The 14,687-nt window shown below is 42.1% G+C and overlaps 1 protein-coding gene across 4 annotated transcripts in view; it reads left to right on the top strand.

Annotated features, from left to right (window-relative positions):
* Window positions 1-14,687, top strand: part of Nsd3 (nuclear receptor binding SET domain protein 3) — a 103,659-nt gene that overhangs the window by 69,334 nt on the left and 19,638 nt on the right. For 3 of the 4 annotated variants that reach the window (XM_057752984.1, XM_057752985.1, XM_057752983.1), the window contains exons 10-16: window positions 19-149; window positions 1,273-1,398; window positions 2,036-2,162; window positions 3,863-4,060; window positions 4,374-4,544; window positions 9,162-9,308; window positions 12,394-12,550. In XM_057752984.1, the coding sequence (XP_057608967.1) occupies window positions 19-149; window positions 1,273-1,398; window positions 2,036-2,162; window positions 3,863-4,060; window positions 4,374-4,544; window positions 9,162-9,308; window positions 12,394-12,550 (1,057 nt within the window). The remainder of the gene's footprint in view (window positions 1-18; window positions 150-1,272; window positions 1,399-2,035; window positions 2,163-3,862; window positions 4,061-4,373; window positions 4,545-9,161; window positions 9,309-12,393; window positions 12,551-14,687) is intronic. The other variant, XM_057752986.1, reaches the window with a different exon arrangement.

Below are 14,687 nucleotides of genomic sequence, written 5' to 3'. Positions count from 1 at the left end.
TCAGTGTGTTGTGTTAAGGTGCCAGCGAGATTTCAGATTCCTGTAAGCCTCTAAAGAAAAGGAGTCGCGCCTCGACTGACGTAGACACGGCTAACTCCGCATACAGAGACACTTCTGACTCCGATTCCCGAGGACTGAGTGATCTGCAGGTAAGTTCGTGCAGGGTTCTGGGCAGACTGCTCCTTCTTGCCTCAGCAGCATGCCTCCCTGGGAGAAAACGGGGAACGTAAACACTCATGGGAGGATGCGGGGCTGAACTGACTTTGTTGTCCCTAACTCTGGATTGCCAGCTTACCTGTCTGGATAGGGCGATGCCCCTTCTTCATTGCTTCTCCTGCAACTCTCCAAAACTGGAAGAGAATGGCCTTTCCCAAGGGTATATGCATAGCTGCATCCTCGTGCTCTAACCTTCACACAAACTTCCACTGTAGGACAGTGTAGAGTACTTGGGCCTCAAAAACCATACCCATCTACGAGAGGTGCTTCATGTGCTGGTGGTCAGCCTTGTTTAAAAAAAAAAGTTAAGGCCCAGGCATGATAGCACACACCTTTAATCCTAGTGCTCAGAAGACAGATCTTTGCATTATAGGCCATCCTGGTCTGCAGAGCTACAATAAGAGTCCCTGACTAATAGCGATAATAATAACAAAAATCAAAACTTCTAGAGTTAAAGTATGTTTTTGAGACAGGGCCTCATTATATAGTCCTGGATGGCCTGGAACTTTCCATGTTGATCAGGCTGGCCTGAAAAGCAGACACCTACCTATCTCAGCCTCCGCGGGGCTAAAGGCATAGCTTGGCTAAAACAGAAAAGAAAAATAAAATTCATTTGGTTATTTGTAACTTATTTTGTAGATTTCTTTTTTTTCTTTTTTTGGTTTTTTTCAAGACAAGGTTTCTCTGTATCTTTGCAGCCTTTCCTGAATCTTGCTCTGGTAGACCAGGCTGTCCTCGAACTCACAGAGATCCTCCTGCCTCTGCCTCTCGAGTGCTGGGATTAAAGGTGTGCGCCGCCACCACCACCCAGCTATTTTGTAGATTTCTTAAGACCCAGACAAGTTTTGCTGCTTTTTAAATATTAGCTGTAGTTTCGCCCAAGTGACAGACAAATAGCATCCCTGGTTAAAAGGAAGGCGGGAAATGGAGAGAAGGGAAGACAGGCAGGAAGGTAGGCAGGTAGGCTGTGCTGGGATAGATTTGAGCCAGTTTCACTAGTTTGCATTGTGTCTACAGGAATTGTGTTTTCTTTATCATGTGCCCTTTTCCAAATAGGGAGGCTTTGAGAAAGAAGACAGCCCTTCCGCTGCTGCGGATGCAGACGCTTCTGACTCGCAGTCAGTGGATTCCAGCCTGTCTCGGAGAGGCGTTGGCACGAGTAAGAAGGACAGTGTGTGTCAGGTAGGCAGGTGGCTACCTATAAACGTGATCTAGTTCTGACAGCAGTGTCTTCATCTCCTGTAATCTTATTCTAGTCTACTTTTATTATTGCTTTAGAGTCGTAGGTTCTAAGGCTATCTGTGATTCTTCCTCTCCCGCATTAGAATATTTGTCATCCCTACGCAAGTGGCAATCTTCATTGGGGTTTTGTTGTTTGTTTTGTTTTTGAGACAGGGTCTCACTTTGTGACCTTGTCTGATCTGAAATTTGCTGTTTAGACCAGACTGGTTTGGAACTCATTGTGTGCCACCAGGTCCAGCTACCTATTCCTTTTTAAATTTTTTTGAGTTATTTAATTTTGTGTTTTACCTGTGTGAGGATATGGTACCTGAAAAGGCCAGAAGAGGGAACTGGAGTTACAGATGGGTATGGTGTGTAAGCTCCATGTAGGTGCTAGGAACCAAACCTAGAGCTCCTTGGGGGAAATCCTGTCTCAAAAAGAAACAAAAAAGAAAAGAGAAATTTGAATTCTTGGGTCCCTTTTTTAGACCTTCTGCCTCAGAATATTGGGAGAAAAACCCAGTGGCCTGCACTTTAGCGAGTTCCTGGTCAATGCTGACACTCCAGTTTGAGAACTGCTGCTTTCTTGCTCCTGCAGGTCTGTGAAAGCACTGGCGACTCCCTGGTCTCTTGTGAAGGGGAGTGCTGCAGACACTTTCACGTGGAGTGCCTGGGGCTGTCTGCAGCCCCCGAGGGAAGGTTCATCTGCGAGGAGTGTGAAACAGGTGAGCTGTGCCATGGAGGCTGGGCTGCGGCGATGTCTCCCGGGACTCTTACTCTTTCCTGGTTAAGCCAGCTCTCCTCCCCTTCCACAGGTATTTCAGAGAGGTAAGACGGCACACAGAATTAAGCTTCCCAAAGTCAAAAAGAAAGCAATCCAGATTTTCTCTCACGATGTACCCATAACAAAAAAAAAAAAAAAAAAAAAGCTAAATTGTTTTGTTTGTTGAGTGTGTGAATCAGGCAGCGGAGTCTATGATGTGTGTGCCTGCTTAATAAATATTTTTAAAGCCTTCAATGGGCTTCAGCAAGTATATATTGAAATTCTAACTATAGTTATAGTAAATATTCAAATATACTAGAGTAAATATAAATATGGTTATAATAAAACTAAATATGATTACGTATTTAGTAGAAAATAATGCTATTGATTTTTTTTTTTTAAGACAAGGTTTCACTATGTAGACCTAACTGATCTTGAGCTCAGTATGTAGCCCAGACTAGCATTGAACTCACAGAAATCCACCTGTCTCTGCCTTCCCAATGCAGGGTTATTAAATTTTTTAAAGCTTGGTGTTTGTTATTATTTCTTCCCCCACTATGTGTGCTGCAACACCTATCATAATAGCGTAGACGTTCTTAGCATTCTAGTTTTATAATCTTTTTTTTTTTTTTTTTTTTTTTGGTTTTTCGAGACAGGGTTTCTCTGTGGTTTTGGAGCCTGTCCTGGAACTAGCTCTTGTAGACCAGGCTTTTTTTTTTTTTTTTTTTTGATTTTTCGAGACAGGGTTTCTCCGTAGCTTTTTTGGTTCCTGTCCTGGAACTAGCTCTTGTAGACCAGGCTGGCCTCGAACTCACAGAGATACGCCTGTCTCTGTGCTGGGATTAAAGGCGTGCACCACCACCGCCCGGCTAGTTTTATAATCTTAATTTAGCTGTGCTCTTGCATTTTTAAAAATGTATTTTATGTGTATGGGTGTTTTGTCTGCAAGTGTGTTTGTGAGCATGCCTGGTACCAAAGGAGGCCAAAAGAGGGTGTTGGATGCCCCGGAACTGGAATAATAGATGGTTATGCGCTGCCAAGTGGGTGCTGAGAATCAAACCCAGGTCCTCTGGAAAAGCAGCAAGTGCTTGTGACCCCTGAGCCAGCTCTCCAAGCCCATGTTTCTCTGTGTGCTAAATTCTGAAATGTCATAGCAGAATTTCTCTCAAGAGCAGTTCTTTGATATCTGTAGCTACTTCTGTACTAAGGAACATTTAGCATATGTGGAGGCACACACCTGTAATCTGAGCACGGAGGAGACTGAAGCGGGAGGATGGTAATTTTGAGGCTGACATGAGGTACATAAAAAAGCCCTAAGTGCTGGGATGTGACTCATTGTCAAGAGTAATTGTCGGACTGGAAAGATGGCTCAGAGGTTAAGAGCACTGACTGCTCTTCCAAAGGTCCTAAGTTCAATTCCCAGCAACCACATGGTGGCTCACAGCCATTTGTAATGAGGTCTGGTGCCCTCTTCTGGCATGCAGGCAAACACACAGACAGAATATTGTATACATAATAAATAAATATTTTTAAAAAAACAGAGTAATTGTCTACATGCCCAAGGCCCTGGGCTTAATCCCAAACCTCTGAATGGTGAAATGAATGGAATGGAATATGCTTTAGTCAGATCTTATTAACCTGTGTTTTTCATCAATCTTCTAGGGCAGCACCCATGTTTCTCATGTAAAGTGTCTGGTAAGGATGTGAAGCGCTGTTCTGTCAGTGTTTGCGGGAAGTTTTATCATGAAGCCTGTGTCCGAAAATTTCCCACTGCCATCTTCGAGTCAAAGGGATTCCGCTGTCCCCAGCACTGCTGCTCTTCCTGCTCTATGGAGAGAGACATCTACAAAGCCTGTAAAGGTAACCGGAGCTAAGAAGGGACAAAGTGTGTGAGCGCAGTGCCGCACGTCCTTGTCAATAGATCAGGCACCCTCTCTGTTTATCTCCATGCTTAAAAGTTGGGCCACAGTGCCTGGCCTGTGAGGCAGTTCAGTCTGCACCAAAGTCTTCCTTATGTGTAGACACAGTGTTTGACTCCTGGGAGGGTTCCTCCATGATTATCAGCCTAGTAACGGACGTTTGGTACTGACTGTAGCCAGTGTCACAGGCAGGGCAGCCCTCCTCCCAGAGTGTCGTAGCCGCATGCTGTAGACCCTCTTGACCTTCTTCACAGGACGGATGATGAAGTGCTTGAGATGTCCAATCGCCTATCACGTTGGGGATGCGTGTGTCGCTGCTGGAAGCGTCTCCGTGTCCTCCCACACTCTCATCTGTAGTAACCATTCCAAACGGAGTAGCCATTCTTCTGCTGTAAACGCAGGCTTTTGTTTCGTTTGTGCCAGAGGTGAGTGTCAACCATTTTAATTTTTTGATCTGATTTCATCGGCATGTTTCTCCATTTAAATGTCTCTGCATTGGCAAGGCCCCCAGGTGTCTCATAGTGCTACGTCCTAGGAGTGCTGAATCCATCCTGTCACTGCTAAAGAGAACACTTCAGGCAGACATTCAGATTCGTGAGATCTGTTCTTACTAGTTCTTCAGTGAGCTAACATCTGCTTTACAGAGGACCTTCAGCTGGGTGTGGTGACGCACACCTTTGTTCCTCTGTGAGTTTAGACAGACTGGTCTATATAGCAAGTTCTAGGCCAGCTAAGGCTATATAGAGAGAGACCCTGTCTCAAAAAGAAAATAACAACAACCTTAGAATTACAAGTAAGTTCTTAGTTAGTTTTCCTGTTTAATACTTTCACTGATCAACAGAGTGTTCCCTTCTTCAGTCTTCTACTTAGAGCAGACCCCCCCCCATTGACATCGTCAGCTGAAGGGGTGTGTCATGTGGAGTGACTAGCACAGTTCTCGGTTGTTGTATGTTTTGATCTGTTACTCAGGACCTGATAAGATACGGTCAGGGAAACACATGTCCTGGTTTAGTTTAGTGCAGCCGTGCAGGGTTTTCCATATGTGTGAGATTGGCAAACTGAAAACCTAAGTCCATGATACGTCTTAATTTTCTATTGTCTGACAAAACACCATGACCAAAACAGTGAATAAGAGAAAGCAGTTAATTGGGAACTTGCAGTTTCAGAGGGTGAGTTCATGTTTTGTTTAATAAAAGTGTCACTTTGTTTTTAATAAAATTTTCATTTTTTGCATTTCCCTCTATGTAATATTTAAAGGAGTTACTAGATGTGTCTAGTGTGCTATGCTGTATTTAGACCTTACTGAAAGTCAAAACCTTTCTTGTTTGTTTTTGCTTAGTTAATTTGTTGGAAGTACTAGACATTGCTTTTTTTTTCTTTCTTTCTTTTTTTTTTTTTTTTAAAGATTTCCTTTCTGTTTTCTGTTTTAAGATGAGCTCTGTCTGGAGGCTGGTCTTAAACTTAAAAACTCATGATCCGTCTGCCTCAGCTTCCCAAGTACCTGGGACTATAGGTATTTTATTTACCATGCCAATTTTTAAAGATATAATAGCCTTTAAGTATGATGAAAGATTATTTTGGTTGGCTTTGCTTTTGCATCAGAGGAGATAGGTAGTTGATGATTAAATAAACGTCTGTATTAGCAACTTGTACGACCCCTTCTACAGCCATCTGATTCCTGACACTGAGACTTTCTGCCTGCCTCAGTTTCCGAAGCATATATGCTGTCTGCCATCAGAGTGACACCGAGACTTTTGCTGGTTTGGGGACTGGGGATTAAACCCAGAGACTCATAGTAGACAGTGTCCTACCGCTGGTCTTTATCCCAGCCTGAAGTAGAGTCGCTACAGCTCCCTGCTTCAAAGCCAGTTCTACCAAGACACTCATTGCCAAATTGTTATTAGTGATGGAAAGGATTCAGATAGGCACATAATAGATAAAAATTATCCCCATCTTCTGTTACTGAATACAGCGGTGATTGGGAAGGACTGTTCGTGTGTGTACCTGAATGTATCTATGTGAATCATGTGTGTACGTGCCTATATGGCTGAAAGAAGTCATCAGATACCCTGGAACTGGAGCTAAAAGTGGTTGTGAGCAGCCATGTGGATGCTGAGAATCAGACCTGGGTCCTCTGTAAGAAGGGCCAGTGATCTTAGTCTGTGAGCCGTCTCTTTAACCCCAAACTACTGAATTATTAATGGGATACATAGTGTTAGGGACTTTAGTGTCAGAGATGGCCTGAAGCCCTGTTGCTTTGCCAGTCCCTTCTATTCTGACTCTTTTGGTTTTTTGAGACAGGGTTTCTCTGTAGCTTTGGAGCCTGTCCTGGAACTAGCTCTTGTAGACCAGGCTGGCCTAGAACTCACAGAGATCCGCCTGCCTCTGCCTCCCCGAGTGCTGGGATTAAAGGCGTGCGCCACCACCGCCCGGCCTATTCTGACTCTTCTAGACCCTTCTTAATAATGTACAAAAAATGTCAGTTTATAACTAGTATGATAGCTTACTTTGGAGTATATTCTAAGTCCAGTTCAGTCACTATTTTGACCAATATTTTTTGTGCTGTGTTTCATTTAACAATTGATTGCTTTGTTTTCTGAGACCTGGTCTTACTATTTAGCTTTTGCTATCCTAGAACTCACTATGTAGACCAGACTAGCCTCTGGCTCCCACATGCTGGAATTAAAGACATGTATCATTACAGCGGTCTTCTCATTTTTTTTTTTTTTTTTTTTTTTTTTTTTTTGGTTTTTCAAGACAGGGTTTCTCTGTAGCTTTGGAGCCTGTCCTGAACTCGCTCTTGTAGACCATGCTGGCCTCGTACTCACAGAGATCCGCCTGCCTCTGCCTTCCCAGTGCTGGGACTAAAGTCGTGCACCACCACTGCCCGGCTCAGCAATCTATTTTTTATTTTTTAAAACTGATTGCTCTTTTAAATGATCTTCAATTTAGGACAGGTAGAAAATGATACACTTATAGAGACTCTTGCCATTCTGTGAAATTGAACTGATGCCCATTAACTAAAAGCTTGAAGACAATGTACATGGGCAGAGTCCCATGGTTCAGAATCAGAATCTGTTTCTATCTGCTTATACTTTATATAAAAGCCCATGCAATGAATACCCTCGTATTTTAAATGTATAGTAAATTAACTTTGCATAATAAGAAGAAAGCTTCATTTTCTCTCACAGCCTTTTGTAAAAACTTACTATAAATATATCAGATATTTGAGATTTAAGAAGGTTTAAATTAAAGTCTTTTAAAGTACCAGTATATAGTCAGGGGTGGTGGCGCATGCCTTAAATCCCAGCACTTGGGAAGTCGAGGCAGGAAGATCTCTGTGAGCTTGAGGCCAGCCTGGCCTGCGTATGATTTATAGGACAGCCAGAGCTACATAATGAGACCCTCTCTCAAAAAGCCAAAAAGAACAAAAGTACAAATATGAAATATTTTAAACTTTAGGACACCTATTTTTAAGGAACTAACTATAGTAGATCCATATGCCAAAGAAAACACTTTAATAATTTATGTTCTAGTATTAGAAAATGGAGCTTATTTTCTCTTTCTAGTCTCATTAAGAAATTTTCTATCCCCATAAAATATTTTTTCTTAATTCTTAGTTACTGGATGTTTAAAATCATTAAGCTGGGGCCATTGAGATGGCTCAGTGGGGAAAGGCTCTTGCTGCCAACTTTGACAGCCTGCTATTTAATCTGGATGGAAGGAGAGAACAGACTTTTGCAAGTTGCCCTCTGGCCTCTACTTACATGCTTGTATACATGTGCTTGCAAGCACACACCAATTAATTAATTAAGCATAAAGCCATGAAGCAAATCCTCAAGGACTAGAAGGTCTAGAAGTATCTGTAGAGGGCTCCCCCCAGCGTGAAGTGGGGGCACTGGGACGGCTTTCAAGGCGGCTGATAATAGTTGTGATTTTGTGCATCTTGAGTACTATATAAAATAAAAAAAAATTACTTCAGATTTGTGCCTTTGTAATAGAGCTGATAGGTTAGGGCTTTCATTTTATTCTAATAGTAATAATAGCAGTTTGTTTCGCATGTGTAAATCACACTCTAATAGTCACAGTTTGAGACAGTTGCCACAGTTGCCTTGGGAAGCATTTCCCGTCGTTTGTGGTCAGAACCCTGAAGCCTAGGCTGAGTGATTACCTAGGCTCAGCTGGTGAGGAGAGAGGCTCTGCTTGACCCTCTTCACTTTAAAACTCTCCTTCCTCTTCTTTCTTTTTTGGCTTTTTTGAGACAGGGTTTCTCTGTAGCTTTGGAGCCTGTCCTGGAACTAGCTCTTGTGGACCAGGCTGGCCTCGAACTCAGAGATCCGCCTGCCTCTGCCTCCTGATTTAAAGGCGTGCGCCACCACCGCCAGGCTCTTTCTTTCTTTGTTAATACCACCTCTGCACTCACTAACTGGTTAAAAAGTTATTGATACAGCTTTTCTTACAAAACTGCTGCTGTGGTAGCGCTGTGAAGTTCTGCTTTCACCTAGGTCAGACATTTCTAGAGTCCATCTCAGTGGAGGGAGCATCAAATGAAGATCACACCATAGGAAAGTCAGTGTGACCCTTCTGAAACAGAATTCTTCTCACAATGGTCCCTAAGTGACACCCTTCCGATATATACCATAAAGTCCTAGATCGTTATAAACTAATAAGAACAGAATAATTATCTGTGAATGGCAGTGCCCTGTATAGAAAATGGTGTACAGCTGCATTATAAATTTAGCTGGAGGTGTTGGAGGCCAGTGTGTTACAGTGATCTGTGTTTTCTTCCAGTAGGATAGGTATATACATAGATCAGAGTAACTTTCTGTAACTGTCTAGGGTGGTGATCGCTCTCTGGGACGGCAAAAATAAAATCTAAGATGGTTTGCACTCCTGTAGTAAAGTCCAGGGAAGTAGGGCTCCATTTTCACACGCTCTTATCCCTCGCTGTAAGACTCGGGCGCATCCTAGGTGCTATTTTTCCCTCCTGGAATCATGGGTAGTTTCATCGCAGCTCATCTCTTTCTGTTTGTCTCATATAGGGCTGGTAGTTCAGGACCATTCAGACCCCATGTTCAGTTCCTATGCCTATAAGTCCCACTACCTACTGAACGAATCAAACCGTGCTGAGTTGATGAAATCACCTATGATTCCTTCTTCGTCAGCTTCCAAAAAGAAATGTGAGAAAGGTAATCACTAAAATAGTTTATTTCTTGTTTTTATTTTTTTTTTTGCATTTTCCTTTCTCTGTGTGTGTGTTTAAATGAAGGGGGGATTGTATGCCTGTCAAGCACTGCCTGTTGCTTTTGGTAGATTCTGCCTTGGTGCTTGTGACTGTGTCTTCTTATGTTAACAAAATTGTTAAAAAGGGCTTAAAATAATTCTGTTGTCACAGAATTTTACCTTTCTCCCTGAGTCAGTTTTCACACATTCCAGAGATATAGGTTATTAAAATCTAGAGTTTTACTTAACATTACAGACTGTTTATTTTACAGGCAGTTCTCATTTGCCTGACCTAGAACTGTCATTCATGTTCTCTTAGGATAGTCATGGTATAGTTTGTCATTACCTATAAGCTAACTAACAAGAAAAACGATTTAGAAAAGAAATCCAGGGTAACAGATACTAGAAAAGATTGTTTCTATAACATATTCTGTTGTTTTATTTCTTAAATATTAAGATGCTCTGAAAACAAGTGTCCTTCCCTTAGGAGAGAAGCTGGGGTTAAGGGCAGACCCCAGATGCTAGATGTTGAACGTTAGCCCAAACAAATTACTCATGGATTGTTTATTCATAAAGAACCATGAGCTAAATGTCTGTTCATATTCTCTCAATCAGTGTTCTGTATGCAAGAAAATTTTATCTGTGCTTAACTTGCCATAGCCTGCTTATGATAGAGGGGAAAGTGAGTTCATTCTGTTTGGGAAGTTGTTATCCAGAAGAAACACCTGAGTTTGAAAGGTGTGGATAAGGCTTTTGCTTAATATATTTTTATCTTGATCTGGGGTTCAAATTCAGAATCGATAAAGAAAAGTTCATCATTTATGCCTAATAAACCATGTATCAGGCTAAGCATAGGTTTTTATTAGTACTTACTATGTGTCTTGCCTATTTGATGTATCCTTGCTCCTTTGTTGGCCCAAGTGGCAACTAATAACTGAAAGATGTCTGGGCGAGGTGACGAGATCCCCCTGGGAGTATTGGAGAGAGGATTGGCCTGTGGCCGGGCTGTTCCCTTTCTGCTGAGGGCAGACTACATCGCCTTCTAATGATGCTTATGCTTCTTCCCAGGAGGTGAGCAGGGGCTGCCTTCCTCCTCAATAAAGTAGAGTCCGCACTTACAAAATGAGATGAACTCAGTTGTTGTTTGGTTTCCAGCATTCAGTATCGACATCAGTTTAAATGATTTTGAGCCCTCTACTTCTCTTGAATGACATATTTCCTCTCTTGGGTCTGGAAAGCAGTTTGTTGTTGTTCTTGTTGTCATTGTTGTTTTGGTTTGTTTGTTTGTTTGTTTTGCATAGCACAAAGGAAGACCATTCGTATTTTTTCTTTATTCTTATATATTTTGAACATCTCTATCATGATAGTTTTCACTGGCTCTGACTCTGTATTTCCTCTGAATTAAGACTGAAAATTTAGGACCATTTACATTGACAGTGAGCATTGCCAGCTCGACTTCCACAGTGGTGCTATAATCACGTGTCCTTTAAGGCTATCTACAAGACAGGACTCCCTCTTGATTGTTCCTTTCCGATGGACTTAAACCATTCAAGCGGCTAATGCCCAGGATGGAAAATTGAAGCACTTACTCCCCTTGATGCCTGCAGTCAAAGGGGAGCAGTGCGACGACCACAGTAAAAGATGGCGGAGGAAATACGGTTCTTGGGCTGTCACTGGTCGTGCGTAGGTTCTCCTTCTGTTTTCATGCAACAGTTAGAGGTTGAAAGTCCAAGAAGACAAGATTTCTGGAGCTCTGTAAGAGGCTGGATCGTGTAATCTGATCAAGTTATAGAGAGGGCTCTCGGTCTCTGCCTGTGAGACTTCGCATCTCTCTACCTTGTAAGCTGCAGAAGTGTCGCTCTTTGTCTTCAGCGTTCACCCCTTTCTGTCCCTTGATGTTCGTACTAGAAATACCTAATCATCCCATTTTTTGTTTGCATTAAAAGTATTATTCTGTTTGTCACACCTGTTTATGTGTCAACCAGGGAACATTTTAGTCTAGAAATAGAGGGCTTAGTAGGAGCCTGAAATGTGTCTGCACATTCTACTTCATTCTGCACCGAGAATTACTTAGTTTTGTGCTATGAAACAGTGGTTCTCACACTTAAGTCAGAAATCTAGATATAAAAGAACATTTTCAAATATTTTTGGAAAATTAAGAGAATTACATATTTATACAATATAGAGTTACATGAGATTTATTTGGCTATGACTTTAACTGTAATACTTGCTTTGCTTTTGGATCATAGTCTCCAGCAGCTATGATTTCTTTGGTCAGTACAAATAGGAGAGCTGGGCATGATGGTGCATGCCTGCAGTCCCGGCACTGCGGGACAAGCAGCGGGACCACCAGCGGGGAGTGTGGGCTACATAATGAGGCATCTCCAAATACAGGTGGCAGAAGATCGTTAAAGTTGAAATGCAAGTTTGTTTTTGGTTGGTATGATTTTGAAAATATGGGTCATAACTAGGAGGCAGGGAACCCTTGGTGATGGAGCCGTTGCGAGTCCCTGCGTGACTGTCTGTTTTCACCGAGCAGGTGTAATTATCAGTTTGGGGATCTGGGTTTCACCTTCGTGTTCTAAGAAGAAGAGAAGTACTGATCAACTTATTATTTTCATTCTTGACTGATTTTATTATAAAGGGATTTAGTTCATTGTGGCAGTGGATTAAGATACAAACATGATTATTGCTTTTCTTCTTTGCTTGGAAGAACGAAAGAAAGCTATTTGTTTGAAAACTTGCTTTCAAATCTACTTGGGTTAAAGAGTTTCTGTGTCTTTTATGATGTTTTAGCTAGCTCAAGCCTGATTCCCAGTTGCTCATACTCTAAGGGTGCAGCAGTGTTTTTGGTCCTACTTAAGGCTCCAGATTTCTAGCCGCTGGAGTCCTAGAAACGGGCTGTTTCATTTGTTTCCTATTGTAATGCATCAGTCTGGATATGACTCAATCAATCCCTTTGTCTTCCCCATTTGAAAAAAACCGCATGTACTTAAAAGATCCCTTCCTCCTCTCCTTCTTTCTCAGTTCTAAGACTCTCCTTGTTTCCAGGCGGGAAGCTGCTCTGCTGCGAGTCGTGCCCTGCTGCCTTCCACCCAGAATGCCTGAGCATAGACATGCCGCAAGGCTGCTGGAACTGCAACGACTGCAAAGCCGGCAAGAAGCTGCACTACAAGCAGATTGTTTGGGTCAAATTGGGAAACTACAGGCAAGTTTTCTAAGGAAAACCTTACAAATAGGAAGTAATACTGTTCCGAGCGGGTTTGTAATCTGCATGCAATGCGGGTGACATATAGGCAGAGACAGGCGCGGCTCCCTGAACAAAAGGGGCTGAAGGAGAATTGGACTTGGGTATTTGTTCTTAGGGGATTGGAATGGTTACGTTGCGCTTGGATTTTTGTTTTTGTTTGTTTGCCTTTTTCTTTAAGAGTGGGGTTTTTTACTTTGTTTTTAGGTTCTGAGAATTATTTTATACTAATGAATTATGTACTACTAAATTTTGGAATGAAAGAATTTACATGGAGAGTAGAGATTATGTTTTCTTTGTATCTTAGTTTAATATTTATTTTTAACTTCTTTTTCTAAACATTTGTGTATTGAATTATGTGTATGTATGTCTTATTGGCCTATATGTCTACATATCATGTGTGTGCTTGCCTGTGGAATCCAGAAGAAGGTATCAGATGCCCTGAGACTGAGTCTCAGACAGTGTGAGCTGCCATTGAGTACTAGAAATTGACGCAGGCCTCTGGAAGAGCAGTCAGTGCTCTTAATCACTGAGCCATCTCTCCAGGCTTCTAATTTCTACTGAGAGCAAGAGTTTATAGCCTTGTCAAGATAGAGCCATTTGATTCTCTGTCTCTTTAAATGTTTCTCAAGACAGGGTTTATCTTTTTAACAGCCCTGATTGACCTAGCTGGCATCTTACTTACAGAGATCTGCCTGCTTCTGCCTCCCTAATGCTGGAATTAAAGGAAAGTGTGCGCCACTAGGGCACAGCTAGGTTAGTTGAATTCTAAACCAGGCCCATGTGTTCAAATAGCCCTAAGCTTTGTGGAAAGAGTGCTTTAAAAAAAAACAAAACAAAGGAGGGGGAGAGAAATGGGAGGCGGGGAGGAGGCAGAAAATTTGTTTTCAAAAAAATTTTAAAAAAATAAAAAAATAATAAAATTCAAAAAAAACCAAACAAAAACAAAACAAAGCATGTCCTCTAAAGAGGGAAATTATTCTAGTAAGAGTCATTTGTACTTATTTATTTATTAAATGGGGCGTGCATGTATCACAGTACAGTTATTATAAAGTTCAAAAACAGCTCTCAGGAACCAGGTCTCTCCTTCTACCATATGTGTCCCCAGATACACCCAGGAGGTCAGCGTTGGCAGCAGCACCCATCTACCTGCTGAGCTACCTCGCCAACCCAAGCGTTAGTTCTTAGAGGGATGAGAACAGGGGCTGCACAGATAGTTAAGAGCACTTGCTGCTCTTCAGAAAATCTGAGTTCAGTTCCTAGCACCCACGTCAAGTGGCTCACAACCTCCTGTAACCCCGACTCTAGAGGTTCAGACATTCTCTTCTGGCCTCACACGTGTGTACACACACAAAAATAAAACATACGCTAGACAGTGGTAGATCATGTCTTCAATTCATATACATAAAAGTGAATCTTAGAGAACTCATTACATGTTTACAAATGCGAGTGTGTGCACATGTGCCACAGTGCGCAGGTGAAGGTCAGGACAGCTTGTAGGAGTCAGTCTCCTTCCGCCCTCTGGGCCCCGGGATCAGACCACGGCTGTCAGGCTTGGTGGTGTCTTCACTCCTTGAACCATCTCGTGTGTGTGTGTGTGTGTGTGTGTGTGTGTGTGTGTGTGTGTGTGTGTGTAAGGATAAATCTGGATACAATGTAGGTGTTTTTTTTTCCAGTTTGGTTGTATGGGTACATTCTCTCCATAGGTTAGCCTGTAACTCATGCTTTTAGAGTACTGAGATCACATGTATGGCTCACCCTACCCTGCCCTATACTGTGTTCTTAATATCTGGGGAAACATACATCTAATGTCAGTAGTCTCCAGGACAAGATCATAAGGGAGGATATTTTTTCTACCTACTCTGTGCTTATTAAGACAAATTGATTCTGAAATGCTAACTGACGCAAACCCTGGCGCATCGGAAAAGAGGGTTTCCCTACCTAACAGCGTCAGGAAGTGCTGGTTTGCATGTCGTGCTTATTCTTGACCCCGCAAGTCGTCTACTCTCAGAAACAATCCTTCATCCCTTGAGAGACGATCTTCTCTACCTGTGGAGATATTAAGTCTCTACAGTTAAAATGGACTGGGATCATATTA

The sequence above is a fragment of the Chionomys nivalis genome, chromosome 20, assembly GCF_950005125.1.
Source record: "Chionomys nivalis chromosome 20, mChiNiv1.1, whole genome shotgun sequence".
NCBI classification, from domain to species: Eukaryota; Metazoa; Chordata; class Mammalia; order Rodentia; family Cricetidae; genus Chionomys; species Chionomys nivalis.
Note: the sequence above shows the minus strand (reverse complement) of the source record. Positions and strands in the feature narration are given on the sequence as shown.